The 27,551-nt window shown below is 55.3% G+C and overlaps 9 protein-coding genes across 9 annotated transcripts; 5 read left to right on the forward strand and 4 right to left on the reverse strand.

Annotated features, from left to right (window-relative positions):
- Positions 1-2,343: 2,343 nt before the first annotated feature.
- D7B24_008984 (uncharacterized protein) lies at positions 2,344-3,356 on the forward strand (the record flags this gene model as incomplete). Its single annotated transcript, XM_028643062.1, has 4 exons — positions 2,344-2,580; positions 2,649-3,166; positions 3,216-3,248; positions 3,314-3,356. 4 exons carry the CDS (start codon positions 2,344-2,346, stop codon positions 3,354-3,356), a joined length of 831 nt encoding a protein of 276 aa, XP_028493275.1.
- A 3,160-nt stretch (positions 3,357-6,516) lies between these two features.
- D7B24_008985 (uncharacterized protein) lies at positions 6,517-7,505 on the reverse strand (the record flags this gene model as incomplete). Its single annotated transcript, XM_028643063.1, has 2 exons — positions 6,517-7,289; positions 7,457-7,505. 2 exons carry the CDS (start codon positions 7,503-7,505, stop codon positions 6,517-6,519), a joined length of 822 nt encoding a protein of 273 aa, XP_028493276.1.
- Positions 7,506-8,117: 612 nt separating this feature from the next.
- On the reverse strand, positions 8,118-9,660 carry NDH51 (NADH dehydrogenase [ubiquinone] flavoprotein 1, mitochondrial; the record flags this gene model as incomplete). Its single annotated transcript, XM_028643064.1, has 3 exons — positions 8,118-8,287; positions 8,343-9,330; positions 9,385-9,660. 3 exons carry the CDS (start codon positions 9,658-9,660, stop codon positions 8,118-8,120), a joined length of 1,434 nt encoding a protein of 477 aa, XP_028493277.1.
- A 482-nt stretch (positions 9,661-10,142) lies between these two features.
- Positions 10,143-10,790, forward strand: D7B24_008987 (uncharacterized protein; the record flags this gene model as incomplete). Its single annotated transcript, XM_028643065.1, has 1 exon — positions 10,143-10,790. The coding sequence occupies one exon, from the start codon at positions 10,143-10,145 to the stop codon at positions 10,788-10,790; it is 648 nt and encodes a 215-aa protein (XP_028493278.1).
- A 444-nt stretch (positions 10,791-11,234) lies between these two features.
- D7B24_008988 (uncharacterized protein) lies at positions 11,235-11,663 on the forward strand (the record flags this gene model as incomplete). The annotated part of the gene is made up of 1 exon (XM_028643066.1): positions 11,235-11,663. The coding sequence occupies one exon, from the start codon at positions 11,235-11,237 to the stop codon at positions 11,661-11,663; it is 429 nt and encodes a 142-aa protein (XP_028493279.1).
- Positions 11,664-15,095: 3,432 nt separating this feature from the next.
- Positions 15,096-16,349, forward strand: D7B24_008989 (uncharacterized protein; the record flags this gene model as incomplete). Its single annotated transcript, XM_028643067.1, has 1 exon — positions 15,096-16,349. The coding sequence occupies one exon, from the start codon at positions 15,096-15,098 to the stop codon at positions 16,347-16,349; it is 1,254 nt and encodes a 417-aa protein (XP_028493280.1).
- A 1,619-nt stretch (positions 16,350-17,968) lies between these two features.
- Positions 17,969-19,718, forward strand: D7B24_008990 (uncharacterized protein; the record flags this gene model as incomplete). The annotated part of the gene is made up of 2 exons (XM_028643068.1): positions 17,969-18,339; positions 18,404-19,718. The coding sequence occupies 2 exons, from the start codon at positions 17,969-17,971 to the stop codon at positions 19,716-19,718; spliced, it is 1,686 nt and encodes a 561-aa protein (XP_028493281.1).
- A 1,228-nt stretch (positions 19,719-20,946) lies between these two features.
- Positions 20,947-22,697, reverse strand: D7B24_008991 (uncharacterized protein; the record flags this gene model as incomplete). Its single annotated transcript, XM_028643069.1, has 5 exons — positions 20,947-21,063; positions 21,116-21,586; positions 21,692-21,754; positions 21,803-21,970; positions 22,023-22,697. 5 exons carry the CDS (start codon positions 22,695-22,697, stop codon positions 20,947-20,949), a joined length of 1,494 nt encoding a protein of 497 aa, XP_028493282.1.
- A 1,993-nt stretch (positions 22,698-24,690) lies between these two features.
- Positions 24,691-27,261, reverse strand: D7B24_008992 (uncharacterized protein; the record flags this gene model as incomplete). The annotated part of the gene is made up of 3 exons (XM_028643070.1): positions 24,691-25,885; positions 26,264-27,033; positions 27,097-27,261. 3 exons carry the CDS (start codon positions 27,259-27,261, stop codon positions 24,691-24,693), a joined length of 2,130 nt encoding a protein of 709 aa, XP_028493283.1.
- Positions 27,262-27,551: the final 290 nt, after the last annotated feature.

Genomic DNA, 27,551 nt, shown 5'->3' on the forward strand with positions numbered 1-27,551 from the left:
TTCTGCATCGCCGCGCCAGCAGAAGTCTCGCAAGCCGGTCCTATTACGTTCAGCCGTTGAAGACCCTGGCCCCAGCACCTACCGGACGTTGAGACCGCCGGGAAGACAAGAGGCTTGTGAAAGTAAGGTCAGGCGGCTGGTAGAGCCTCAAGGCCAGCTTCAAACTTTGGGGACAACTGACGCAGGGGTTCCTGGGCTGGGGTTCTCGCTTTCTCGATGCCTCGTAAGAACAAGAGATAAACTGCCTCCAATGGGTATTCCAGAATGACAGTTCTCTATTCATGCGGGCCTGAAGTCTGTTATGAAGGCTGAGTGACAGCATGGAAAAGCTCAGAAGGCGTTGGCATGACTCTCACCAAAACGGCTACAATTGTGGCCTCTCGTGATCTACTCTCGTGGGTTGAGTTATCCGAGCTTTCCGGTCTGCTGAACGTGTTCAAAATCTTCAGCTAGCGGACAGCGAAATAGGCCGCGGTGGTCTGCCTTGCTGCCTAGTAGTGCATCGCATGGAGAGACGACAGCAAGCACTAGGGCTCACACTATCTAGGTGGTGGTAAGCTGGTGATGGGCCAGCTTCATGAATCAATAAAACTTGATTCCCACTCATTACATTTCTTATTGGGCAAATGGACCTCGATTGTCTGGCAGACTGACATGTCATCACTTGAAGGACCGTGAGCCCGAAAATCCTCTGCCAGTCAGCATATACCCCATTCACGGGCGGTCTGTCATATGCATACCATACCTCGCGTCCCAGCTGGGCGTATACTCAGGACAAATGGTGCTGGCGTTATTCCTCATCCAATCATTGCTCCTGGGTTCACCCACCCAGCCCAGAAGAGACGGACGTTACCGTTCCAGAGTGCCTCGCCATCAGCTCCGGAAAGAGCTCATGCCTGGCAAGCCTTGCATCCCGTGATCCGAGACGACCATCCAGATTGTAACCCTCCCCTGCATCTTGCCGCACCCGGGCCTGGAAGCGACGCCGCAACTCCACAGCTGAAGCATCCTCGAACGCGGGGTCCTTTGCAAAGACATAGTCCATCGTTTCGGCGTTAGAGGCACTCAGTCTGTGTCGGGTACAACGCGTCAGATCCTCCCGGGCGGTGTCGAGCTCTTTGGCGCAGGGACATGGATAGACAACCCAGCTCCATTTGTCGCGGTAAGTCTCCTTCGGGTGATAGATTCTACTAGTCCTCCTTGCCCTGAGGGTCCTGCTCCGGGCTGAACTGCGATCAAGGCCATCCAAGACTAGGGAATATACGGGTGTGGGTGCAATTGTTGTTGTGGCGATGTCAAGAGACTGGCGAGAGGCCAGTGAGGTTGATTCTGACTGAAACTTGGTGACTACGAATAAGATTCACCGCCGGAGGTAATGCATGCTGTTGAAATATTTCCGATGAGCGGCTGGGGCAGACGTGCACGAAGTGTCACTGATTGTGGGACTCAGGGGCCATAACGTTGGATTGCATCATGCAAGGCACGCTCGTGAGCTGGCCTCAATCATCAACGGTCCTTGACAGGCAAAGGGCTCAAAATTGTCGGTCTTTATGGACGCTTCGGTCTTCACTTGTTACAAGACTAGAAAATGGTCCACAGGCTAGGTAGGCTTGTGGTGGGCAAGATGTTCCACACCACAAGGCTGGGTTCACAAAGGTCAAGCCTGGAATTTTGCTGTGCTTGCGCGCCTAGGCAACTAGAACCTCCCAATTGCATACAAGCGCCATCTAACCCCCAAGACAATAGTGTGCTGTGCTGTGCATGACCAGCTCAGTCGGGTATAGTGACGAACTTGTCTGGGCACTGGCGGCATCTTATCGACAGTTCTGGCACGCGTCCCATCTCTTGGCCGCTTGCTGGAGATTCGAGTCCTTCCTCATTTCACCCACCCCTAGGCCCTAAGGTCACAGCAACGTCCATGTGGCTATTGGCTATGGCACAGCGATCGGACCACGGTTCTCATGCCGTGCGGCCAATGACCAGGGTCTGGCCCTTGGACAGGGCCTGGATTTCTCGTGTTGGTGGCCGGCATCGAGACCGAATAGGAAGGCGACTGGACAGACCCCGCCAAACCCATGTCACCTACACGGTATCCCCAGCGATATCATGCGAAGCGATAAGTTGCGGCGTCGGTTCACACATGAGGTAGGCATTTCTAAGAAGGTCGTTCACACTGAGGGGGCCTGCAGATTCGGATAGCTCCCGAGTCAGGGGGTTGGAGGTCGGTTCACCGGCAGTATAAAGACGAGATGCCTTCGACGTGGGATCGACATGTAGCACCGGCCGAGAGCTTCAGTCAAGGGGACCACTCCTGTTCGTTGCACGCGCTTCCAGTCCGTCCAAATGCAGTCCAAGTTTCTCTGGATCGCCGCGGCTTCGGCCGCCACGGCCGCGGCTCAGGTGCCCGCCCGTCTCTGCGGTACGGCCCAGCCGACCATGGACGACCTCGTTATCGCCGCCGGCCTCGCCGCCGAGGGGAAAGACAACCGCAGGGGGCTTCACCCAGAGGACCCAATCGTCGTGCCGACTCTGTTCCACGTCCTTGCCATCAACGAGACTGTTGCAGGAGGCTATCTTACCGTAAGGATCGATATGGGTGCCCGCACGAGTCGAGCACAGTAAGACATTTAATACTGACATCCGCACAGGAGAAGTCGCTCCAGGACCAGCTCGACGTGATGAACGCTGACTTTGGCCCTTCCAATGTCATCTTCAACCTCACCGCCACCACGCGCACCGTCAACCGCCGCTGGGCCCAGGATCTCGACGAGATCCCCATGAGACGCGCCTTGCGCCAGGGCGGCCAGGAGACTCTCAACATCTACTTCATGCCCTACGTCAGCGGCTATCTCGGTTACTGCACGTTCCCCAACTTCTGGGACGCTGGGTCTGATGAGTTCATCTACGACGGATGTGCCGTCCTGTCTGACTCCCTCCCCGGAGGTGCTCTGGCGCGTTACAACCTTGGCCGCACTGCCACGCACGAGATTGGCCACTGGTTCGACCTCTTCCACACCTTCTCTGGCGGCTGCGGTTGCGTCGGTGACATGATCCACGATACCCCTGCCATGCACAACGCTACTGGCGGCTGCCCCGTTGGCAAGGACACTTGCCCTGACCGCCCGGGTCTGGACCCCATCCACAACTACATGGATTACTCCGATGAGTATGCTTACCATTGCCCATTTTTTCTGACTTCTACTAACGGTTGCAAGCGCGTGTATGAATGAGTTCACTCCTGGCCAAAAGTAAGATGACCTGCCTTCAAAAGGGTTGCCACGTCTTGAGCCTATGCTGACATGCCTACCCATAGCTTCCGCATGCGCAGCGCCTGGTACAACATCCGCACCAAATAGATTCTGGACTAGGCAGACCGTGATTTGCATATTGTCGAACTAATGTGGATTGGCCTTCAGAAATATCATGTAAATGAGAGATGCGGCGAGTTTAGTCAGAGCCTCTTCAGTGTAATTGTGCTTCGAAACCGACGAACAGGCCTTCTTTCAAAAGAAAACGGCACGTGTATATAGAATTGACGATTGATGAGGCATCTCAACATGTAGGCTTGGTGGATGGTGACCACTACTCTCGAGGTGTGTCGTTGTGGTTGGATCATGAAACAAATAGAAGCACTGCATCAACTCAAACTACAAAATGTGCATTGCAGAGTTCCGATATGTATATGTGGTTGTGCTCTTTGGGGTTTCATCAATCTCATAACAGAATCTCTCTGCTCAGGGAGAGTGTTTTGTTACAGTGTTTAGGGAGAATCGCTTGTTGGTTCCAGAGGTAGAACTTGGTGATTGGGCATTTACCTGCGTCGACATGACTTAAGCCTTAAAGCAGTGCTCGCGCTAGTCTTCTGTGATTGTCGTCCAGGGGGGTGTATGTTAACGATCACCACAAGATGACTGCTGGGCGGGGTATGCTGTACCTTGCCTAAATGAGCCTCGAGGAGTATGGCAACATACTTCTCATGAGTTATAAGTACATAACCCGGCGACAAAATCTGCCCAGCCTGTAGGTCGAACCATTGGACGACAATCCACAGCTTTGTCAAGTTGCCGGAGGACTTGCCTCCGATTCGTGAACAACAGAATAGTTTATTGGGGAGATCCAAGCTCTGCTCTTACGCAAAAATAATCTATTCGAGCTTCTCTGTCAAGTCAAAAGATGAAGATGCAGGAGCGCGAGGAGACAGATGCACTGCAAGTCACGAGATCAGCAGGCGGGCTGAACGCTATTGAACCATGCAGCTGCCACCGCGAATCTTCCAGCCGGGAGGCGCCTATGAGTGGCGGGTTCTATACGCGGCCGCCGCTCCCAGGCGCTGGGCGCATCTGGGGCCGTTTCGTGGCTGCGGAGACGGTTCGTCCGACTCCAAATGGGCATTTTTACAAGCGAACCGCTTTGAAGTTCATGATACTGGGTGAGACTTCCTAGGTTTGATGAAGGTCTAGCTAAGTTGAGCTGTGTATCAAATGCATTCGCAAAGAGACAGCCGCCACCGACGACGTTCTGTGTCACGAGACGTTCCTAGGAGTTAGCTTGGCTAGGTACGTAGGGGCGGGCGAGGAGTTAGGTTGGTGAATATAAAAAGGGCTCTGTTCCCCTTGAAAACTGTATTATGCATCATTCAAGCCAGCTACAGCATCCACACCATCTTCACATCCAAAGAAAGCATCAGCAAACTCAAAATGAAGGCATCAGCTATCTTCTCTGTTCTGGCCATGGCTGCCATATCCTGCGCCCACATCATTCCGGAAGACGCTAGCACGAACCTCCTGGACAGTAAGTGACCCTGATTGCTGGTTTTCGACTTGCAGCCTTATCATTCTGCACAGAGAGACAATGCAGTGGTGCTGCCGTCACTGCGTGCCAGAACGCCTGCCGCAACATCGCGATCAACGCTTGCACAAGCTGCAACGGCAACCCAAGCTGTCATTCCGCATGCGAAAGCGCCCGCCGGAGGCAGTGCAGCCAATGCTGCTCCAACAGCTGCAGGACCTGCTGAGCTGTTCACAGCCTGTTGATGAATGCTGAAAGAGGTTGAGTTATGGGCGCCATGCGATGCCATCGCACAGCAGAAGGGATGCGATTGTGGGGATGATTTGTGCTGATTTCAACTCCATCTCTTGGTATATATCACACTCATATGTTGTCGGCAGACGCTGTTCAAACCTCTCAGTAATGGTAGTAGATGGCATTGCTGGAGCAGCTGCTCAACTGAATGCATACTCGTTCGTCAAGGTTTAAGCACTCCTCAAGGAATCTTTCAGGTTTTAGCACTTGGGAAGTTTCACTACACCGAGCACGTGGTATCCGTGAACAGCCTGTACGACTGAGCCAGCGATATACCTGGGATTCGATCGGCCAGGCAAGCAAAATGGCCAAATCAACTCACATGTGTAACGACCACTAAATCATTGTACTAAGATTTGCACCTTGGCCACAAAGTGCGTAGGCGATTAGTATAAGCAGCGACTCACACCGCGAATTGTGAAAACAGTCTTTCTGAACAGGAGGACCGTACCAAAATTTTCGTGAGCAGTGGTGTATTGATGTTCTCGACCATCAAGCTGAAGATGGTAGGATGGACCAGGAACCAGAAGACCAGGGTGGTTGCACCAGTATGTCACAAACAAGTCAGCCATGGAGTCGTGGCTTACCACCAATTCTTTTTCCAACGTCGTTTCGTATTTCAATACTTTTGGCCTAGAGCCAATTTCTGTACGGACTCTGAATGGAAGAGCCAACAAACAGCTTGCACTCTCCAAGCCATACTGCGCGCTCATTCACCTTCAGGCTTACCCAACGTACGCGGTATAGTCGTACGTCGGACGTGGTGATGGCGATGTTGCACATGTTGTCCTCAGACCAACTTCATTGGAGTCCGAGATGAAGGACAAACCTGTCTGAAGTCAATTAACCTCGTGCGCTTTACGCGCTTTAGGCTGAAGAAGCTTCAGTCTCTTGTACAACCACTTGGCCATTTTCGTCCACGCTCAAATATGAGATAGTCAGCGAAACTGTCTTTGACTTCGCCCTACAAATTCCAGGCTGGAAAGCTCCCCTAGCTTGCGTGGAAGTAGACGCCAAATGCGCCAAGCGCATCTCCGTTTCCACAGGCAAGCCAAGCAGCAAACTGATCCCGTACGGGGCGTCAAGCTGCATGTTGCACAATTTCCGGTCACGGACACTACCTCAAAGTGTATTGGCCGTCATGGCATGCGGCCTACAATCTATTTCTCCTCTACTGACCGTCATCAAGTGCTTCATAGTCTCAGGTACATTCTCTATAGAATACCAGTTGCCCATATTTTTGCACCAATAAAACTCCATGATTCCAAGATGTCACATATCGACGGCGATGTCCTATCACTCACCAGGACGGACAGCTCAGACAAAGTCTGGAAAATGGGATCCGTGTCGTACAAGACCGAAAACTGCCGAGCCCAGCTCAGGTGCCGCGTCCCCCACCCACCGGGCCGCCGCTCGCCAACAATGAGCCGAGCCTCAAGCCTTCTGCCCAGCAACCTGCCGCCCGCACCTCTCCCAGACATCCAGCCCCGTCAGGACAGAGGTACACAGCATGACGGTCCCAATGGTGCCGGGCTCGCTCGAGACCCACCCAACAGCCGACCCAGGGATCAGAAGATCCAGCGAATCCGCCGCCATGCGCCGCAGCAAAGCCCTCACCTTCTTCCGCACGCCGGCGCGGTGCGCCTTCCGCGCCGCGACACCCTTGCGCAGCCTCTCCCGCTCGTCCTTCCAGTCCTCGGCCCCCTCGGGCGCCGGCGCGGGGCCGGGCACCGGCTCGCCGACGAGATTAGCAATCTTGACGGCGCCGGAGAGCACGCCGCAGGCGAGGGCGCAGAACCAGAAGCGCTGGGCCTCGACGTTGATGGTGGCGGCGCGGGCCTCGCCGAAGAGGGCGGCGCCGGGGACACCGAGCATGTCGGGCAGGGTAATGGTCTCGAGGAGGCTGAAGACGCCCATGAGGGACGAGGCGATGATGTCGAGGTGGACAGCGAGGGGCTGAGGGTCGACGACGGCGCGGGCGACGAGCGCGTAGGCTGTGGAGAAGGAGCGGGCAAAGTTGAAGGTGCGCATGGCGCGGCGCGTGATGTTGACCTGAGCCTTGAGCGGGTCGAGGGTCAGGGCGGTGAGGCGCGGGGAGGGCGGGGCGTCGGCGGTGAAGAAGGGGTAGAGGGCTGGGAGGAGGAGGGGGTAGGCGAGGAATATCTGGAAGATGGCCTGGACACCGCGGAGGAGACGTTCGAGTCCGACTGTTGATGGTCAGTCATGGTTTTTGAAGATGAGGGGCCAAGATTGAGGGGCTATGATGGAAAGTGTTGCAACGTCCCAACGATGATATCTCGCGGTGAAAAAACGTGAGGCCACTCAATTTATGCCACCTTCGGTTTCGCTGAATGAAGTATGAAGGCACACTCACATATGTCGGTTCCGAAGCAGATGAACTGCTCGATCACATGTGACTCCATGTCTACGGCGGATGGGGCCAGTGCCACGTGCGATGAAGGTGCTTAGGTGTTGGGAGATGAGTGATGCAAAGTGTCGGCCGAGACCACTAGATTAGTTATAAGTATGTTAAAAAATGACGGGAGGATAAATGTCAAATTGAGGCTGGCAATAACGGTGAGGTAGGCTACAAGGGCTCGCCTCGTGTTGTTGTTTGAGGTTAGCCTTTAGCTCCTGTTTTCCCAGCCATTCGCCCAATCGGAATGGTTGGGGTGGATGGGCGTCAAGGGCAGATGATAAGCACCCCGGCACCAGGATACGATGATGGGATACACGTTACAACAAGGCACTCAGAGAGGCATATATCAAACCATCTGGAATGCTGCCAACAGTGCCAGTCGAGTGGTGAGTGGTCTTCGAGGACCAGGGCCAAAACCTCGGGACTGCGAGGCGTAATTCGGACCAAAGCCTAGAATTACAGGATCAGGGAGCCCTGACAAAACGTTAGAACGAATTCTCCTGTTACAACAAACGAACACCACAGCTTTAAAGTCTACCAAACTAGGTACGGAACACATATGTACAAGCCCTTGGGCTGCCGATACCAGCCTCCATTTTCCATTCTGAGGCACCCTTTACTGGCCGGGAGCGACCAGCTTGCCCTGCGCGCGCGCAGTCGGCTCCCAACCACCAGCCAGCGCGTTGGCGCCGTTCTGCGCGGCGTACTCCGCCATCCTCGCCTCGAGCTCGGGACGGAAGTGACGAATCAGGCCCTGCAGCGGCCAAGCGAAAGCCTCACCCAGAGCTGTGTCTCTGTCAGTATATATGTGATGGAAATATACGTGAAGAGGAGAACGTACCGCAAATAGTGTGACCCTCGACCTGCTTGGTCAGCTCCTGGAGCATGTCAATCTCCCGCGGGCGGCCCTGGCCCTTCTCGAAACGCTTCATGATCTGGTCGGTCCACTTGCTGCCCTCGCGGCAGGGTGTGCACTGGCCGCAGGACTCGTGGGCGTAGAAGTGGGACAGGCGGCTGATGGCGCGGACGACATCGGTGCTCTTGTCCATGACGATGACGGCAGCAGTGCCGAGACCCGACTGGCTATCCTTGAGGGCGTCAAAGTCCATCAGCTGGTTGTCGCAGACATCCTTGGGCAGAATGGGCGTCGAGGAGCCACCGGGAATGACGGCAAGCAGGTTGTCCCAGCCGCCACGAACACCGCCGCAGTGCTTCTCGATGAGCTCACGCAGAGGGATGGACATCTCCTCCTCGACAGTGACGGGGTTGTTGACGTGGCCAGAAATGCAGAAAAGCTTAGTGCCCTGGTTACGCTCGCGGCCGAAACCGGCAAACCAGTTGCCACCGCGACGACAGATCGTTGGCGCGACAGCAATGGTCTCGACATTGGCGACGGTGGAAGGGCAGCCGAAGAGACCGACGGCGGCAGGGAAGGGAGGCTTGAGACGAGGCTTGCCAGGCTTGCCCTCGAGGGACTCGATGAGGGAGGTCTCCTCACCGCAGACGTAGGCACCGGCACCACGATGGACGTAGACGTCAAAGTCGTATCCAGATCCGCACGCATTCTTGCCGATCAGCCCGTCCTTGTACGCTTCGTTGATGGCAGTCTGGAGGACAGCAGCCTCGTGGTAGAACTCGCCACGGATATAAATGTAGGCGGCGGTGGCGTTCATGGCACGGCCGGCGACGAGGCATCCCTCGATGAGCTTGTGGGGGTCCTTTCGCATAATCTCGCGGTCCTTGCAGGTTCCGGGCTCTCCCTCATCGGCGTTGACGACCAGGTATCGGGGCTTGGTGTCCTTGTCCCAGTCCTTGAAGTTCATGAACGACTACCACTGTCAGCACGCGTCGTTATACAAGAGCACATCACAGTCGCCACCTACCCATTTCAGGCCAGAGGGGAAACCAGCACCACCACGTCCTCGCAGGCCGGATGCCTTGACTTCGCTGATGATCCACTCGTGTCCCTTGGCGAGAATCTCCTTCGTCTTGTGCCAGTCACCCATCTTCTTCGCGGACGCAAGCGTCGGCGGCAGGCGGCCGTTGAGGTTCTGGAAAATACGGTCGCTGTCCTTGAGACCGCCGTAGCTGCTACGGACGGTGGCGTAGTTGCGAGCCATGTTGGCCGCGGTCGCGGGTAACCGCTGTGATGTCGACATCGTGTCGCGGGAGCGCGGGGTCCGTGAATTTGAGTGTCGGTTTTGTCGTCAGGCCTGAGCTCGCGATCGAATTGCCCGGGTGGCGTTGACGAATTGAGGGTCCCGGCAGGGAGGGGCGTCGATGAAGGGTCGGATTTGAGGTTGTCCTGGAGCTTGCGAGGTTTCGGCAACCTCCAGATGATCTTGATGACGCCTGGATTTTGGGGCATTATGATTGGGCAATGGGTCGGTGTCTGCACGTGACCTATATGCTGCTTACCTCATCGAACCTTTCCAAAGCCCCTGGTCGGCAAGGTTGAGTCGTGATCCATTCCAGCATCGCGAGATGGTCTGAAAGTGGTCCAAGCTTCCTTCCAACGATGCGGGATACCATCTAGGACAACCTCGTTGCGAGTGCAACAAGAGGGGAGTATTGAGCCCTAGTACTTACTTCTCACGTTCCATACTACCGGGCTGCGACAACATCACGGTTCAGTGTCGCCATGTCTTCTACCACCAGCAAGCGTCGCTCGATCATTCCTCCCGTCTCCAGCTCAGGGCCCCAAGCTCCTCTCAATGCGTCTTCCTCCTCCAAGATTTCCGACAATAGCATATTGACCGGCAGCCACTCGATCACAGTTCAGTCCGAAACGATCATCCATCCGCGAGCCAAGCTAGAGTCAGTGAGCGGGAGCATCTACGTCGGAAGAAGGTGCATCATCCACGAGCGTACACATATCGGCCTCAGCGACGGCGACGAGGGCAGCGGAGGGGTAACATTGGGGGACTACGTCACCGTTGAGGTCGGCACGGTGATCGAGGCCGGCGGTACAGATATTGGCGACGGCACTGTGGTCGGCGTCCGATCTCGAATCGGCAGTGGTGCCGTCATTGGCAAAGTATTCCGCCCGAAGCATAACACGCGATTGATACGGGCTAATCCCCTCCAGAACTGCACCATCACACCACAGACGGTGATCAGGGCCGGCGAGAAGATCCCAGACTTCACAGTGGTGTTTTCAAACGGACGCCGCCGAACAGACAAGCGGGATGTCGTCGATCTGAAGCACAGGGCGCAGGCAAAGCAGGTCGATGTATTGCGGAAACTGATTCCGACGAACCCTCTGCGGCGTCAAGCGGCAGCTGAGTAGCAACCGCAACTGCCGTCGGAAGCGAGAACAGAAGTTTGATCTTACCTGCCCTATTTCCAGCCTCATGATACCCAAATACACAAAATCACAAGGACCTCGAGATGTTCCTATGTTCAGGTGGCTAATTTGTTCCCCATAAAACCACTAAGCAGTCTAGTTTGTTGGTCGCAAGAAGACCTGCCTATCATGCATAGTCGACTGATCAACTGCATTGTAAGCGCCTGCACATGGCACATCCCTTTCACCTGTTACGCTTGCACCATTGGCTCGGCCACAACAAGGCACACCATCAGGCAGACTGGCATGCTTCACGTGGTATATATGCAGCCTGATCTCCGTCCCTTGTGAACCCGAGACCTTGCACTGCGCTGCCTTTGGTCCTCTCTTCTCTCTGTCTTCATCCACTCTGCCCATTCATCTCTGACAGACTAAGAATAACCCAACATGGCCGAAGTATTCGGCATCGTCTCCGCTGGCGTGGGCATCATGGCTTTCATAGGCCAGGTGTCTGCTACTCTCGAAAAGGTGAACGATGCTCATCAGTTTGTCAAGGGCAAGGCTGCTGAAGAGATCGCGTCCTTACGAACCGAACTCCACCTCCTCCAGATCATACTGCAGACCTTGCAACCAGGAGATGACAATGACATGGATGTTCTTTTGACGGGCTATCACTGGCATCAGTTCAACACTATACAAACATCCTTGAGCAAGCTCTCTACAAAGCTGCACGAAAGACTTGAGTCTTCTTCGTCACTTCGCCGCCCAAGTTGGAGACTAGTCAGCAAGAAGGTCGATCGACAACTGCGAGAAGAGATAACAAATACAAGCCTAAAGATTCAGGCCTTAATTCAGGTCATGCTTTTGCACGCGTAAGTAGTTGTATCGAATGCAGGTGGACGGCGTAACTCATTGGGCATTGCAGTGTTGTTAGGCCGCGCCAAGGTCAACCGAAACCTAGCATCGAAATGCATGAATTGCCGCCAATTGAGGTTCCAATAGAAGATCTCTGCATCGCCAATACTACATCTGAGATCATGGTACTTGGTCAACCCTCGACCGAGCAAGCTAGGTCTATAACAGTCGCTGTGAACAAGAGCGAGGAAGATGTCGTAATGACATGCAAGCCCAACACTCTTACCTCGACAACGACCAGGTATATTGGACGACCGCGTCGAAACGACTTCTTCACTTGTAGCAATCCAGGCTGCTGCTGTAAATGTCATATCACAGCAAAGATTCAGAGGAGGTTCTGGGCGTTCGAATACACACCTCTATCCATTTATCTCAGCGACTGCGACGTTAGCCTGTGCAACTCTCGAAGGGTGCGGCTGGGCTTTCGGGCAGCCTTCTCGCAGTATGGCATTCCTTGGGCTGTATCAATTGGATTCGATGCCCTCTCGGAGACAGGGATGCGTACCATTCAGCCAACGCTCCGGGTTCAGCAGGTTGTCAAGTATACTTCGCCGGGCTTTCGGATAGTGTGGCTAGCGATAAACAATTACATTACTGTTGACCAAGCTCAAGAGCAACTTTCGGACTTCTTCCGACGAGAACCCACGGCGAGAAATCACGTCGATCCGTCAGGCAAAGGTTACCTCGAGGTACAAGTCTCTCACCAACTGTGGTATTCAGCTCATAATATTGACTACGGCACAGGCCATGGTCAGAGTATACTCGAGAGGTCTTTACCCGAGAGATTTTCTTGGTCTCGCGAAGTTCATAGTGGACAGCCTTGGTTGTCAACAGAATGCAGATCCAGAGTATGTCCCTTTCGACGACAAGAAAATGAGTAAAATGTTGACACTCAAGCATTGTTTTGACTTCCTGTGCGGAGATTTCAAATCACAAGCTACGTGTTCCTCTCCTACAGCTTCTGCTGGAATGTGGCTATGATCCAAGCAACATTCCCTGGCCATCGATAAACCTTAGCCGGAAACTCCGTTTGTTTCTTAAACAAGACGCGTCTCTGATTGGCTTTTGGTCCACACTGATTGAAAATCGTCCCGGTTAGCTTCAATACTGCCTTGACCCAAACAAGTTTATGCGACTGCTGATCGGCTTTACTTCAGGACTTATTTTGCCAGGACTCCTAGAAGCTATATTGAGCAGGTCTCCTGCAGAAACAGCAGTTTGGATCCACAGGACGCCTTTTTTGGAGGCTTGCACGACTCCCCTAGGTCAAACCCCACTGCACCTCGCCGTCGTCGACGATCAGATACTGGACCTGGTCTTGAACAGTGGACATAATGTTGATGCTGTGGACAGCGTGGGGTGCACTCCCCTTGTCTACGCCATCATATTGGGACAGAATCATGCAATTTCGAGTCTGTTGACTCATGGTGCCAGCCTTTCAATGGACAAAGCTAGATGGACTTTCGCAGGGCTGTTGTCTTCCTACGGGGACCTCGACATGGTGTCTAACGCCCTGGCTCTAACTGAAAAGCTTCGTGGAGGTGATGTCACACAGACTGTCATTGGGAAAATGATGCGCATTTGTTTTAGGTTCCGTCAATCATTCGACTTTCGAAATGGCCCGCGCGACCAGCTCTACAATATGCTGATGGGACGGTGGACAAGTTCTTCGATCATCAAGTGTGAGGCCCGCGGCGAAAATCTCATGCATATCGTTCCAACGGTGCAGGAAGCGCAGGCCCTTGTCCAAAAGGGCTTCAACAGATTCGATTCGACTGACAGGCTCGGACGGTTGGCCATTCACATACATGCAGGCTATGGACGGGACTCTCTCGTTGGCTTTTGTATCGAGCACGGATCAAACTTGGAGCACAAGGACATGTCCGGGTGCACTCCTTTCTCATACGCCTTCTCGAGACTGAGCCATGCTCGGATGGACCACGCGGTTTCGAACACGCTTTCATACAGATGCATTTTAGGCGCCGGCGCCAACGTCAGAGAAGGAGGCAGGTGCAAATGCGTCTGCACTTCCGCAGATATCGGCTGTTCATCTGCCGAGAAACGGGTTCATGGGGATATCGCAGTGTCGAGCGATGACGGGTCGCGTTGGCCACGATGGATCATCGCTCTTGAATACCAGTCTCTCCTAGGCGATTTTCAGGGCGCTCAGCCAAGTCGTACGGCATTGCTTGGTATGATAAGAAGACTGGAATTCGATGCTTTGGGCATGACACATGCCTGTAACTGTTGCCGACAACAATCCGGTACGTCAATTGGCAAGATCAAAATTGACACAAATCATGCAGAGAAACCACACCTTTTAAGACGTCTCGACATCAGTATGATGAATCTCCGTGGAAGATCTTTGTCGTTCTTGCAACGCGAATTTTTGCTTCGCTCAAAGCATTCTCTGGTGGGTCGTGGAAGCGTGTGGACAGAACGCCTCCCCAATGTAAGCAAGAACAGTCTTATCAGTGTATTGAGCGTTACTGAATCATAGAGTCTACACCACGCGATCAATTGTGGGGCTTGGATTCCGTCAAAGATGTGTTCTTTCGGCAGATGCCCCAGTCTTCATCGCGGGTTTGCCGGCGAAGTCGAGGTGATGATTTGGTGATCTACGTTAAGTCTCTGGAGCAGCAATGGATCAAGTTTTCGAGTCAGCCGTCGAATCTCTTCCCAAGCGGCTGGTATCAAAGACGGATCATGTGGATTGTCGAGGCAATGCGGGTGTTTGAGGTCAGTGTCGAAGAAGCGGCTCAGACACTTCGTCTGGGAGACGCACGCATATTCCCGCCGTACTACAAGGACTCAGGCACGCAACATGAACGGGACATCTGGGCGGCCCACTTTATCTCTTCTATTGATGAAGTTGTATCCGACGCAGATGACAGCGACGATGACGACGAGAACTGGGAGAGCTGTAGCTCATCAGACTGATGTATCACCTACTTGGAAAACAGCAGGGGGTTAGTGTACTGAAGACTTCGGAGATACTTGCGTCCGTCCAGCAATGAAACGGGACGTGTTGTACACAAGGTCGTGGATGAATGGGGATGCTCAGGGGCCAGACTCTGAGTCGATGCCACATAGCGAACGGGCCACACTTGCAAGGGTTCCCAGGCTCGTGGAAGAACCGTTTAAATTCAAGCCAGCCTTACCGACCTGGATGGAGACTTTATTCGAGGGTGCGCCATCAATCTGATACGAGCAAATCACCCCATTCACGGAAGGAACTCGCCAAGGTCCTTCCGGCGCCGCCTTCTGTCCTCGACCGTGAAAGAAAAAAGTTCTCTCCATGTCAGGTCTCACCTCTTCCAGTGCAGCTCTTTACAAAAAGCCCCCAATGACCCCGACAAGGACCTTTTTCCCGAGACGACTCTGGCAGTCAAGATGCACATCGCCCTGCTCCATTTCCTGCTGGTCCCCACACTCGCGATCGCAGCCCTAAACGCCACGCCGATCCCCCGCGTCTTCCTCTTCGCCCTGGTAGCCCACCAGGCATGGCTCACGACGCAGACCATCGAGGCCGCCAGGCTCGGCACGGCCGCCGGCTTCCCATCGCTGGACACGCACGTCGCCGACATTGCCATCAAGGTTGCCATCCTCGTCACTCTTCACATGGGCGTCGTCCTCTTCCTCGAGCGCATTGTCCTGCCTAAGCGCGACACGTGGGCCGGTCAGGTCAAGGAGGGCTACAAGATGGTCTTCAACGGCAGGCGCATCGGCACCACCCGCCTAGCGCCCCAGGTTCCCATCCTTGAAAGCGAAGCCATGACCCTCGTGACGCGAAAAGATGACGAGGTCTTGCTCCAGCGCCAGCAGCGGCCGCAGGGAGGCAGCTTTCACGACCGCGTGGGCACCGTCCGCCGCGAACCCCGGCTCCGCTTCGTCCTTCGTCGCCTTTCCCTCGCGCTCCTCCTCGCGCTCCTCGAGTTCGGCATCAAGCCGCCGCTGCTGCGCCTCTATCTTCCCACGACATACGATGACTTTGCCCCCGCGAAGGAAGTCTTCTTCCGCCGTCTTCTCCTTCCCGGCCGTGGTCCGATGCCTGACGCCCACGAGGTAGCTGTGAGACTGTGGATGACGTTCGAGACGACGTGGGCGGCCTACTCCTTTTACACAACGTGGCACTCCCTTGCTTCGGCAGCAGCGGTCGCCGCGGGCCTCGACCGCCCGCACGAGTGGCCGCCGCTGTTCGGGGACATTAGGCAGGCGTACTCGCTGCGGCGCTACTGGGTCAAATTCTTCGATCGCCTGATCTACCGAACCATGTCGGGGTACGCAAAGTTCGCGGGCCGCTGGGTCGGGCTTTGCGACGCCGCGGGGAAGGCCAAGACGACCTGGAGCCGGTGGGCGTTGAACGGGATGGTGTTCATGCTGAGCGGCGTATTTCACGCCTGGGCGGCCAAGTGGCAGGGCTACAGATGCGGATTCTGGGAGGAGATATGGTGGTGGTCTGCGAATTTTGTGGCCGTCTTGGGGGAGACGGTTGTTTTGGACGGTCTGCGGAGAATCATCCCGCGGTGGTACCATCAGATGGCCGAGGGGAGGACAGCCAGGATTGCCGGAGGGTTCTGGGTGTGTCTTTTCATCTTTTGGGCGTCGCCGAAATATCTTTACCCTGTCATGATATGCAACGCATAGTCAACAAATGGAATAATACAGGATGCACTCAGTCAATTGCTCCTCAACAGTCTCAGTGATGTTGATGTAAGTTTACAAGTACGCTTGACGTTCCGATATGCTTGCACGCAACTAGCTCCGGAAAAATCGGCTCAAGATCGCAACGGGGTAGCAGCGGCCAGAGCGGAGACGAGGCTCGAGTCAGGCACGAGCGGGGCCGGCATTCGTGCCGCTCGCTATTGGGGTTATTGAAGCTGGCGGTGGTGCCGAACGATAAGCGCGAAGGGTTCTGGGCCATGGGTGGATTCTCGTTAACAAAGGTGGCTAAGATGAGCGGCTGCTGGGTGTGTGTGTCGAGGAGGGGATCCTCGCCGCCTTGAGTCGGAGAGAAAGCTCACGAAGAGGAAAGGGTTCCTCGTTTTCTTGCCCTCCTGAAATCGGACAGTCTTGGCCATGGCGTACTTCCCTTGGCATACGCCAAGCCGAGCCTTGGGTTCTTGGGTTCTTGGGTTCTTGGGTTCGAAGGATCGTGGAGAGATTTCTGGGCATCATTGACCTACCGTAGGCACCAGGTAGGGAAGGGTGGGAGGGTCAAGATGCGGGGATGATAGTCACGCTTGTTCTGTCGAGCTCACGAGGACCATTTTGTTATCTCATGAGTATGTAATAAGATCTCGAGGAGGAGCCTCGCGTAGATGGACTGACTCTTTGTAAGACATCTCTGTCGATATTATGCCGATGCCACGAGAACAGAGCCCTCCAAGTAAGGTTGCGGGAGGCTTTTGCTCAACAGGCGAGCCAGGGGAGTTACAGCGACGTTAGTGGACCCCATTTGCTGATACAGCGATGCCACGCCCAAAACAGCAGGTGGCAGCCCCCCCGCATACGCTAACGACTTGGACCAACAGGGGCCGATCTGCTAATAAGCAGCAAACCGCCAATGCCACTGACGTAACTCCAGCCTGTCGTCCCCCGCACCTCAGCAAAACACCAATGGAAACCCAAGCGAGCCCAAGACTGCTCCTCCAAGGCTGCAACGTCACTGTTTACCACCATCAACCCTGCCTCCCTAAGTGCGGTCATTAGGGCCTCCAGCTTGCAGAGTCCACGCGAATGACTCGATGTCACCGCTATCGGCGTGGTCAATGGCCCTTGACCCAGCAGTCTGGCAGGTCTAGACACGCATGTAGGCAAGATCCTACAATGCAACCTGGTCATCACGCGAGAGGAGCTTCTTCGCATCTCCGACCACATCCCCAAGCTCCTCCCGCAAATGCCCCTCATCGAGAAGAGATCGGCCGCTTCTGGGTGAACTATTGTCCTGTTTCCGCTTAGTACGACACCCCGTTGTCTGGCACCGTCCAAGATGATGGGCCAATTGCTTGAAAGGGCGCGACGCGGCGTGCATCAAGCAACCGGGTCAACGACCCTCTTGGAGGGCCTTGGAACAGGCGACCAATGCAGATGGCCGGGTCATTGGCACGTGTGGTAAGACAAGGGCGTCCTCAAAATAAAAGCGATCCCCGAACCATGCTTGAGGAACGAAGTTCGTTCGTCCCACGGTTTTCTCCTCTATCTCTTGCTGCCGATTAGCTTCTTCTTCGATAGCTGAGAGTGTTTTGTCTCTCTTCTGGTTCATCATGGCTCCTGTCTGGTCGACTGTCCTTGGACCGCTGCTGTTTGCGGCGTTTCAGCCCGCCTTGTCGTCGCCGACATGCAAAGGCGAGCCTCGTCGCGGCGCCGTCGCGTCGGAACTCGACATTTGCAGCAAGATTGGGACCGACTTGCTAAAGGCTGGAGGTAACGCTGTCGATGCTGCTGTCGGCACCACATTCTGTGTCGGCACTGCGGGCATGTACCACAGTGGTATCGGAGGAGGTGGTTTCCTCGTCGTTCGGTCTGAGGAAGGCGAGTACGAGTTTATCGACTTCCGAGAGACCGCCCCGGCCGCTGCGTACGAGGACATGTACGTCGACGATCCGGACCAGAGCATCTACGGAGGTCTCGCCAGGTATGTGCAACTTTGAACTATGTTCAGCGCTTGTAGGCTCTCGCGGTGCTAACAATGGTCTCAGTGGTGTTCCAGGTGAACCCAGGGGCCTCGAGTACGTCCATAAGAAGTACGGCGCGCTTGCGTGGAAGGACGTTCTTGCGCCCTCCATCAAGCTGGCCCGCTTCGGCTGGAAAGTCAACGAGGACCTCATCTATTATATGAACGCTGTTGGCGGGACCTTCTTGACCGACGACCCTACCTGGGCCATTGACTTTGCTCCCCACGGCAGGCGCCTCGAGCTTGGCGAAACCATTACTCGCAAGCGGTACGCCAACACTCTCGAGACTCTCGCCGAGGAGGGCGCGGATGCTCTTTACACTGGTGCCATTGCCAATGCCACCATCGCTCATCTCCAGAAGCTCAACGGCACCATGACGTTGGAGGATCTCCAGAACTACACCATTGCTCACCGCCCCACCGCCGAGATCAACTACCGCGGCTTCAAGCTGACCAGCGCCACGGCTCCTTCGGGCGGTATCGTGGTCCTCAGCGCCCTCAATGGTGCCGCGGGCTACGAGAGCTTTGACGATCCTGAGCAGGTCAACCTGACCACCCATCGTCTCGACCAGACGACCCGCTTCGCCTATGGCCAACGCTCGTCCCTTGGTGACCCCGTCTTCGTCGACGGTCTCACCGAGTTCCAGGAACGCATGATCTCCGCCGAAGTCGGCGCCGAAGTGCGCTCCAAAATCTCCGACACGCAGGCTTTCAACATCTCGTATTACGACCCCTCCGGTCTCGAGTCCCTCGAGACCCCTGGAACCTCTCACATTGTGTCAGCCGATAGTTCCGGCCTCGCCGTCTCCATGACGACGACCATCAACCTTCTCTTCGGCTCGCAGGTCATGATTCCCGAGACGGGCGTCATCATGAACAACGAGATGAACGACTTCTCCATCCCAGGCGTGACGAATGCGTTCGGCTACATCCCCAGCCCCGCCAACTTTATCCGCCCCGGCAAGAGACCCCTGAGCTCTATGTCGCCCACCATCATCGAGACGGGCGACGGCAAGCTGTACATGAGCATCGGTGCGGCGGGTGGCAGCCGCATCATCACCTCGACGATCCAGAACATCCACAACGTGCTCGACAAGGGGCTCAACATTCACGACGCCCTGGCGTTCCCGCGCTGGCACGACCAGCTGTCGCCGGACAGGATCACGTTTGAGTGGGCGTACGACAACAGCACCGTTGCGTTCCTCAAGGGACTGGGTCACAATGTGACGTATGTCCGGCCGGGACAGAGCTCGGCACAGGGACTGCGGTTGTTGACGAACGGGACGTTCGAGGCTTCGGGCGAGCCCAGACAGACCAACTCGGGGGGCTACGCCGTGTAGATATGTTGGGATGTAAATAGGTTGAAGAGACAATGGTATCTATTCGATCTACTTCGTTTCACTTTGTTCGTGCTTGCTTTTGTGTTCGGCGCTGTGACAAGGTGGAATGCTATGCGCGAGTGTTCTCCTTACATCAGAGGGGGGACAGGTTCATGACCTCTGACAAGTAGTCATGGACCCCATGAACAGAATTCACCATGATGAAGTCTTACCCTTTGTGGCGGTCAACATTCCAGCAATGCGATCAAGGTCGCGGTTCCGAGCATGTCAAATGAATTGGGCCAAACGAAGACTCGTAGCTCGTTTGAGCCGTTCCACTGTCCTGACTCAACCCCATGTGTCGTCAACGGCCACCATCGCCCATCGAGGCTACTCCACAGGTAACAAACAATAAACAAAGGTGCTACCATGAAGAGGTCTGGCCATATTTACCTGCATTGTGCTCGCCCGAATCGCATGGCCGTCATGCATGGAGTGGTTAAACATGCGGATCAGCAAAGTACGTCACGATCAGGTTGATGCCGGATATTCACCCCAAGCAAGCGTCATCTGGGGAACAGGGTAGCTTGATGACAGGCCTACATTTTGCGGGCCATTGGTACGTCTCAACATCCATTGCAAGGTCTCCTCCACCCTACCGCCGAGGTATCTGGTTACAGTAATTCGAAATACAAAGGCCCTGTTCCTGTGAAATGAGCCACGTCCCAAACAACCACGTCCTAGCGAAGGCTCCATGGGATGATGCTTCTTCGGATGGATGCGGCGCGCAGGATGACGGCGGAACGGGCCACCACCAACTCATCGAAACAGCGCAGACAAACCCCGCCTCCCGTAATCGCCGAGAACAGTCTGCTCTACAGAAGCCGCGTTCCCGAGGCATACATTACCAACTTGACCTAGGCGGCGCTGCGACTCCTGACACTGTCGCTGGTTGAGTTGTTCGCAAAGACGGGAGTCCAGTCGCAGTTATAAACGATAAGTTGAATCCTGCGTACAGTGCAGGCGAATGTTTAGTAGTCTCTTCAAACTTTGGGAAGCCGATTCACTCGGGATGAGCGAGGCCACAAACATCTCAAGCCGTCTGCAGCAGCGGGACAAAGTTTATTCATAATCTCGTGTACTTCATTGGCTTGCGCTCTATAACCAGATGTAGTAGATAGGAACAGCATCGCCAAACTCCGCCAGCCAGGAAACGGCTGATGAGACCGGCTAATAATCGTCAACACACCTAGGCCGCCACCGGCTGCACAATATCTCTCTTATCAAAGGTAACCCAGAAGTTGTTTTGCTTGACAAACCAAGCATTGACAATCTCCCAGTCCCGCGACGGATCTTGAAAGTTGATCTGGTACAATGGTTAGCTTAGAAACCAATAAGCTCGTCACCGGAGTACTCACCTCGAAGCGTCTCAGCAGACTCGGCACCACCTTGTAAATCTCAAGCAGACTGATGTTCTTGCCGATGCACGTGCGGCTTCCCATGCCGAACTGGAGCATCGTTCCCTTCATCTCCTTGACCCTCCTGTCCTCGAATTCCAGCTCCTCCTTGCTGAGTTCTGCCGGGTTTCTGCCCTGGCCGATCAGCCACCTCTCAGGCCGATACACCTCGACATCGTCGCCGAACACCGCCTTGTTGCGGTGAATGACCCACGCGTTACAACCGACAATCGTGCCTCCGGGAACGAAAACGCCGGCAATCTCGGCACCGCCGGGCGGCACGATACGCTCGAGCGGCAGGCCAGGGGCGGGATGCAGTCGGAAGGCCTCGTTGACGCACGCGTCCAAGTATTCCAGCTCTCGTGCCTCGTTCCAAGTGACAAGCCCCGTAGTTGTGTCCTCGAACTTCCCCTTCCGCGCAGCTTCGTCAATCTCGCTTCTCAGCGATGCTAAGGCAGCAGGTGTGCGTAACAGGTAGTAGAACACGGCAGACAGGGTGATAGCCGTCGTCTCAGATCCAGCAAAGGCCATGCTTACAGCCATGGTCTGAACAAGAGTGTCGCTCATGAACTCAGGACGGGACTCGCGGGCGGCAAGGAACTTGGACAACAAATCAGGCTGCTGCTTCTGCTTCGCAGCGGCAGTGACAGGGAGGAGCGGCTTCTCCTGGTCCAGAAGAGCGGGCAGACGTTCGGACATGCGAGCGCGGGCAAAGCGGGCCACGGGGAATGTCGAGTCGATGAGACCCCATTGCGAGAGCTTGAGGTAGACGGGGTTCTTGAGGAGCAGGAGGTCGAGGAAGGGGATCTGGCCGACCTGTATGACTGCATTAGTAACGCCGCTTCAACATAGCAGGTGGACGACCTACCGGAGCCACGTAGAGGAACAGCTTGCCGAGGTAGTCGACAATACCGTCAATGTCCTCGTTCTTCTCGACAAATCCATGACGCTTGCTGTAGGTGATCTCGCCAATGACATCAAAGGCATAGAATTGCAGCCAGCGAGTAAAGTCGCAACCCTCGGGCTTCCCTGCGAAGAACTTCTCGGTCTGGTCGAGAAACAGCTTCGTCGTGTTGTCGACAAAAGGTTCATACTGAACAAGGGCGGACATGGAGAAGGCCGAATTGACGCAACGGCGGAACTGCGAGTGAAAGCCATTGTCGGTGGTACTGAAGAGGGACTGCAGTCTGTTGCCCTGCACGATAGACTGTTGGACAATGTAAAAATCAGACTTGACGAAGCCCTTGTTCAGTCCGTAGATGGTCTTGAGAGCGGCAGGGTCGGCAAAAGAAAGCGTGTTAGGGCCGAGACGGACAACGTCGCCGTGTTTCTTGTGGAGGGCGATGTGGGTGTTTTCTGGGCGTTGACCCCAGACATCGTAGAATCGCCACCAGTCTGTCAAGGATGCGAGAAAAGGGCCGGGATGCTTGTTCAGTCCATTTCTGTAACGATTCCTCACGATCCAAGCCAAGAGAAGTGTGGTTGTAATTAGAGGCCAGTGTTGGGCAAAAGCCTCGACTATTGACTCTGTGACACCGTGCATCGCGACACCCTGCTGCTCAGCGATATACCCGTACGGCTGCGCCACTCAGTGCTGTGAAGGTGCGACAAGGCCCCGGAAATTCACGTTGCCGCGAGAAAAACGTGGGAAGTCGAGACAAAGATAGCGTGGGCCACAAGGGGGCTCGAAGGGTCTCACACCAAGCACAGGCTAGAGTTAAGTAGTCGGAGGCTTGTACCGAGAGTTGGGGTCGAAAAATAAAGCTGGGGTCAGTGGATGGAGGCTCTGATGGGTTGCGTGTGTGTGTGTGGGTGTGTGCCAGGCTATTTAAATGTCATGATCGAGAAGATGTCTGCTCTCGGATCGAAGGTGGTAAGCGGACACATCAGATGAAATACAGTCAAACCGAGGAAGAGGGGCTCTGGCCAGAAGAAGCGTGGACTGACCACAATACATGCGTCAAGAGCAGCAACAAAGGTGTTCTGGCAGGCAATGCCGAATGCAGGGTGACATGCTTCGGCGAACAACAGGGAACGTGTCTCCGGCTGTTCGTCGCCCAGAGGATCGCGTGGCTGCCACACACACAACCCCCCCCCCCCCCTCGAGCCGAGCCCGGCTTGAGGCACAGCACAGCAAACACGACGAGGGAGGGGCGGGGCGCGAAGTGTGTGGCCAACGGTCAGACCAGCGATGTCATCAGATCGGCATGATGCGTCGCATGGAGTCCGAGGTGTGCAGCAGGCCTCAGACGAAAGGGGGGCCCGAGGTGACATAGGTGGGGAGAATTCGGCAGATGCACCGGATGTCAGGACTTCATGACAGGTAGAAGGGCAGAAAGAGATGGGAGTCTGGAGGGGAGAAAGATAGAGAAGGGTGGGCTTGGTATCGTAATCTCATCACCCAAAGTTATCTGCATGGTGCCGCGGCCAAGCATGATAGACCCATGATGGGTCACGATGGAGTCGTAGGAGGAACCACGGCAGTTACCATCGCCAATGACTTGCCCCCAAAACTCATCAAGGACCCCAAAAACCCCGGTGGGCAGTCACCAACCCCGGCCTATCCTTTCGCTTGCCTCCGCGAACCAAAATTCTTCCCCGTCCATCTCTCCTTCCTCGTGCCGACTTCCTGGGCCGAAGGCCCACTCCTTTCTCGCATCTACTGTGCCTAGCTACTGACCAAGGCCTGACGAAGGAACGCTCCACACCACCTACTCACCCGCCAGCACTCGTCCGAGGCGCGCACAACTTGTCGTCCACTGACCAAAGATGGATTAGGGGGGGGGGCAGCCCCCCACAATCCCCAGATCTCTGTGCTTACTTTGCTAAGGGCAGGTGGGTTAGTGGTCTCGAGCACTGGCGAATGCCCCAGCTTCCGGGCTCAGGTGTTGTCGGAGTTTCCCCGCGACCTAGCCCTCAATGCTCTTTCATGGCCCCCTGGTGCAATTGTCACTGGCGGGTGGTGGGGGCAGGCACGAAGGGATGGCTTTGGTGCGGCGGAAAACCCGAACCCCCTTTCACTCTCGCCGCTCTCGTCCATTCCCGTCACCACCAAAATCTGCCGAAAACCCTCCATCCCACTTCCTCCACCGCACCGCCAGCTCATCCGCAGGACAATGCACCCGGTCCTTCGGCAGATGTTTTCTCGACTCAGACCATGGCCCGAAACCGAGACGTAATGCCAGGCCCCCACCAGAAAGACTACAATACGCTCTCTTTTCCCCCACTCACCATCTCGCCGTAACATCCGAATTCCGTGATATCTCCAGATTCCATCTCTGACAGTGTCGCATTGCATTCTGCCAACCTCGAGACGGTCCGACAGACCGCTCGGAGAGCGTGGTCGCTTGGGGGCCGCCGCCAGTCAGCCGGGTCACATGCGTCCTCGTCCGTCAACCCCTTTATATCGGGCCCGAAGTTTAATAAACAAGGCCGAAATGGGTATCTTTATTCTTCATACATCGTATCTGCATAGTCGCGACAACACACATGCTCGTTGCGACATCAAAGACTTCGCCTCGTCCAGGGGAGATTATTCATCGCCGGTACAAATGCTCAAACGAACGCCGCAGCCCCTCAGGCATCCTACTGCCGCCCGCCCGCTGCTGAGCTTCCGCCGCTCTCTTCAGCAGGGCGATGACGTCCCACACGTCTTCAACGTGGTACTTCATGGATTCCGCAATGGTTTCAACGTCAGGCTTCTGTGAGTACTTGAGCGCCCGCAAGACTCGTTTGAACACCTCATCCGGGTATGCTCTGCCCGAAGTGCCCGGGGCGGTCGGCACTCTTTGCGGCACCTCGAGAGGATGGTAATGTTCATTGCTGCCGCCTCTTTTTGCCAGGAGCTTGGCCACTGATCGGTGTGCCGGCCGTCTCGTGTCGCGCGTCGGACCTTCAGTGAACCTTATCACTGATTCTATGCATCGCCGCTTCGCCTCTTCCCTCGCCGCTTGCTTCTCATCATCCTTGCGCTTTCGCTTGGCTTGCCTTGACTCTCCCCGCTGAGTGTTCTGAAGGTTCGCTTCGGCGAGCTCGTCCGAGTGACTCTCCTGCCTTATAATCGGCCGGTTGACCTTGTCGATCTGCTTGTTCAGAGCCGTATAACTGTCTCCGACTGCCTTTTGGAGCTTCTGAATCATGACATCGAGACCATGTCGATCAAGCATAAGAGGCGACGCATCCGGTCCCATGTCCTGTTGTCTATTCGAAGCACTGGCAAACTCCTCGGCCGCGGCCCTCTCGAGTCTCCCAACCCAGACAAGCACACGCCGCAATAATTGCAATGTCTGACTGGTGTGCTCGGCATGTTCCGGTATTGCGTTCAACCGCCCCACTCCAACTGCCGACGCTCCCGCGAGGAACACGAGCTCTACTGTGTAGATTGCGAGAGGAATGATATTCCGGCGTATGTCCATGGCTACCTGACGCCGCGACTTGGCTGGCGTGCTACTGTCTGTTCCGAGCATTTTCATCGTGACTTCTTCGACATGATTGTCGACGCCCTCGATGTATTTGGGCACCAGGCTTTTGTCATTGCTGTCGGTGTCGCCGAAGTAATTGAACTGTTTGCGCGTACCGGGTCTACGCGGTATCGCCTTGCAGACTTTGGCCAGACATAGCATCTGTCTTCCCAAGCGACTGCAAGTGTCGCTCTCGTAACGCATCGCGACCGACAGAGGGTCATCAATGAGCCTGTTGTTCCAAGTCTCCATGCTGTGAATCCACTCTGGACTACCCAGCAAGTCGGTTATTCGCACAAGATACTTGCTGGAAACAGGTTTCGTCAATGGAGAGAAGCGTCTTGGGTCGAAACTGAGTAATAACGAAGCGTCTGGGTACGGCTCATGGTCTTTTGCGACGACCACATGATTCTGCTTCGCTCGTTGGTTTCCATGCATGGCCAGCACCTGTGCGCTCGATGGAGACGAGGCAGGACCCCATGACTCGATCCCAAGTACGGGGGGCTCAATTTCATGGGAAGTTGGATCAGCTTGAAGAATTCGGCTGCTGCGTCTTGGCTTAGGCGTTTGCGCATGCTCGCACTCTTTTGGTTCGGGCGTGACTGGCACCACCGGGGGCAATACTGCGTGGTCGGTAACATCTACTGACAGCGGTCGTGTCGCAAGTCTCAGTAGATTTTCTGTTGCCTCTCCAGCTGAATCTGCACTCGGCTCATCAATATCATCGTCACCAGAGGGGCCTGGATTCTTGGGGGGCTGGCTCAGGACAGCTTGCTCTGTCGGGTCCATTGTTGCTTCTCTTGGTTCGGATTCCCTTGGCACGGAACCATTTTCCATATCTCTTCCTCCAGCCATTGTTTGCACTGGTGCAGAAGGCGTCATATCATGTGCTTTGCCGGGCCACTGCTTGGAATCCTCTTCTTCCGTGGCTGTAACACATGCGTGTTCGACCGTAGCGCATGCGGTCTCCCGCCGAATTTCTTCAACCATCAACGCTCCATTGGTGCGTGATACCTCTCCTTCACGATCTTCTTCCAGGAGGCGAGCCCGAGCTGTCTGCGAAGGTAGGTCGTTTGACTCAATCGGAGATTTATCCGTCGGTTCGGTCTGGCGTGGCGGCTCGCCGCCCACATCGTGTTCGGCAAAGGGCTGTGAGATCTTTCTTTGTATTCCTGGTCGTTGCGAAGGATTCAGAGGAAAGGGGCTGGGTGCCGCTGGTCCACAGATCCCCCGTGGTGGCACAGCGAGGGCAGAGTTCAGGTGTTCTAGGTTCAGAGGAATGAACAGATCGTTTTCGACGTCGTCCATCAGGGGATGTAGCTCAACTAGTGCCTCTTTCCCATCGAGCTGCATTCTTTGACGTGGGTGTCCGCTTGTTACGAGTTCGGCATGCGGCGAGCTTCGAGGACGAGGCGTTGTCTAGGTAGGTCAACATGAGCAACATGTTCGACCAGGTGGCTATCCGTCGTCGAATCGACTTACGGGTAAGATTATGTTCGGTATATCGTTAGGTTCGTCATCGCTTGAGACGTCCCCATTGTCCAGTGCAGGGTTGTCGGCTGTGGTGAGGTGGATCGCCGGAGTGGAAGGTTCGTCGAAGCTGCTGTCAATGGTATTAAAGAGTGCCCTGGTCAGCTGAGCTATCATTGGGCGAGCCATGGTTTGAATCGATGCCTCGAGCTGCAACTAAGTATCGTACGCCAAAGGATTCTAAGGGCGCGATTGAGCAGCCATGCCGTTACGATCGCTGGTTCGTGGTGTCGAAGCAGTCGCGAAATGCGGAGGGATAAGATTGACATCGCGACGTTCGACACCGGTAGCGACTGGCAAGGTGCCTGATTGACCTGAGGAGCTAGGTAGGTACGCCTGAGGGGTTCCTGCAAGGGGCGGAGAGCTTCTTCAATCCAGACACATCATTGGCTGGCACATGGTGGTCG

Source organism: Verticillium nonalfalfae (assembly GCF_003724135.2).
Source record: "Verticillium nonalfalfae strain VnAa140/NRRL 66861 chromosome Unknown scaffold_85, whole genome shotgun sequence".
NCBI classification, from domain to species: Eukaryota; Fungi; Ascomycota; class Sordariomycetes; order Glomerellales; family Plectosphaerellaceae; genus Verticillium; species Verticillium nonalfalfae.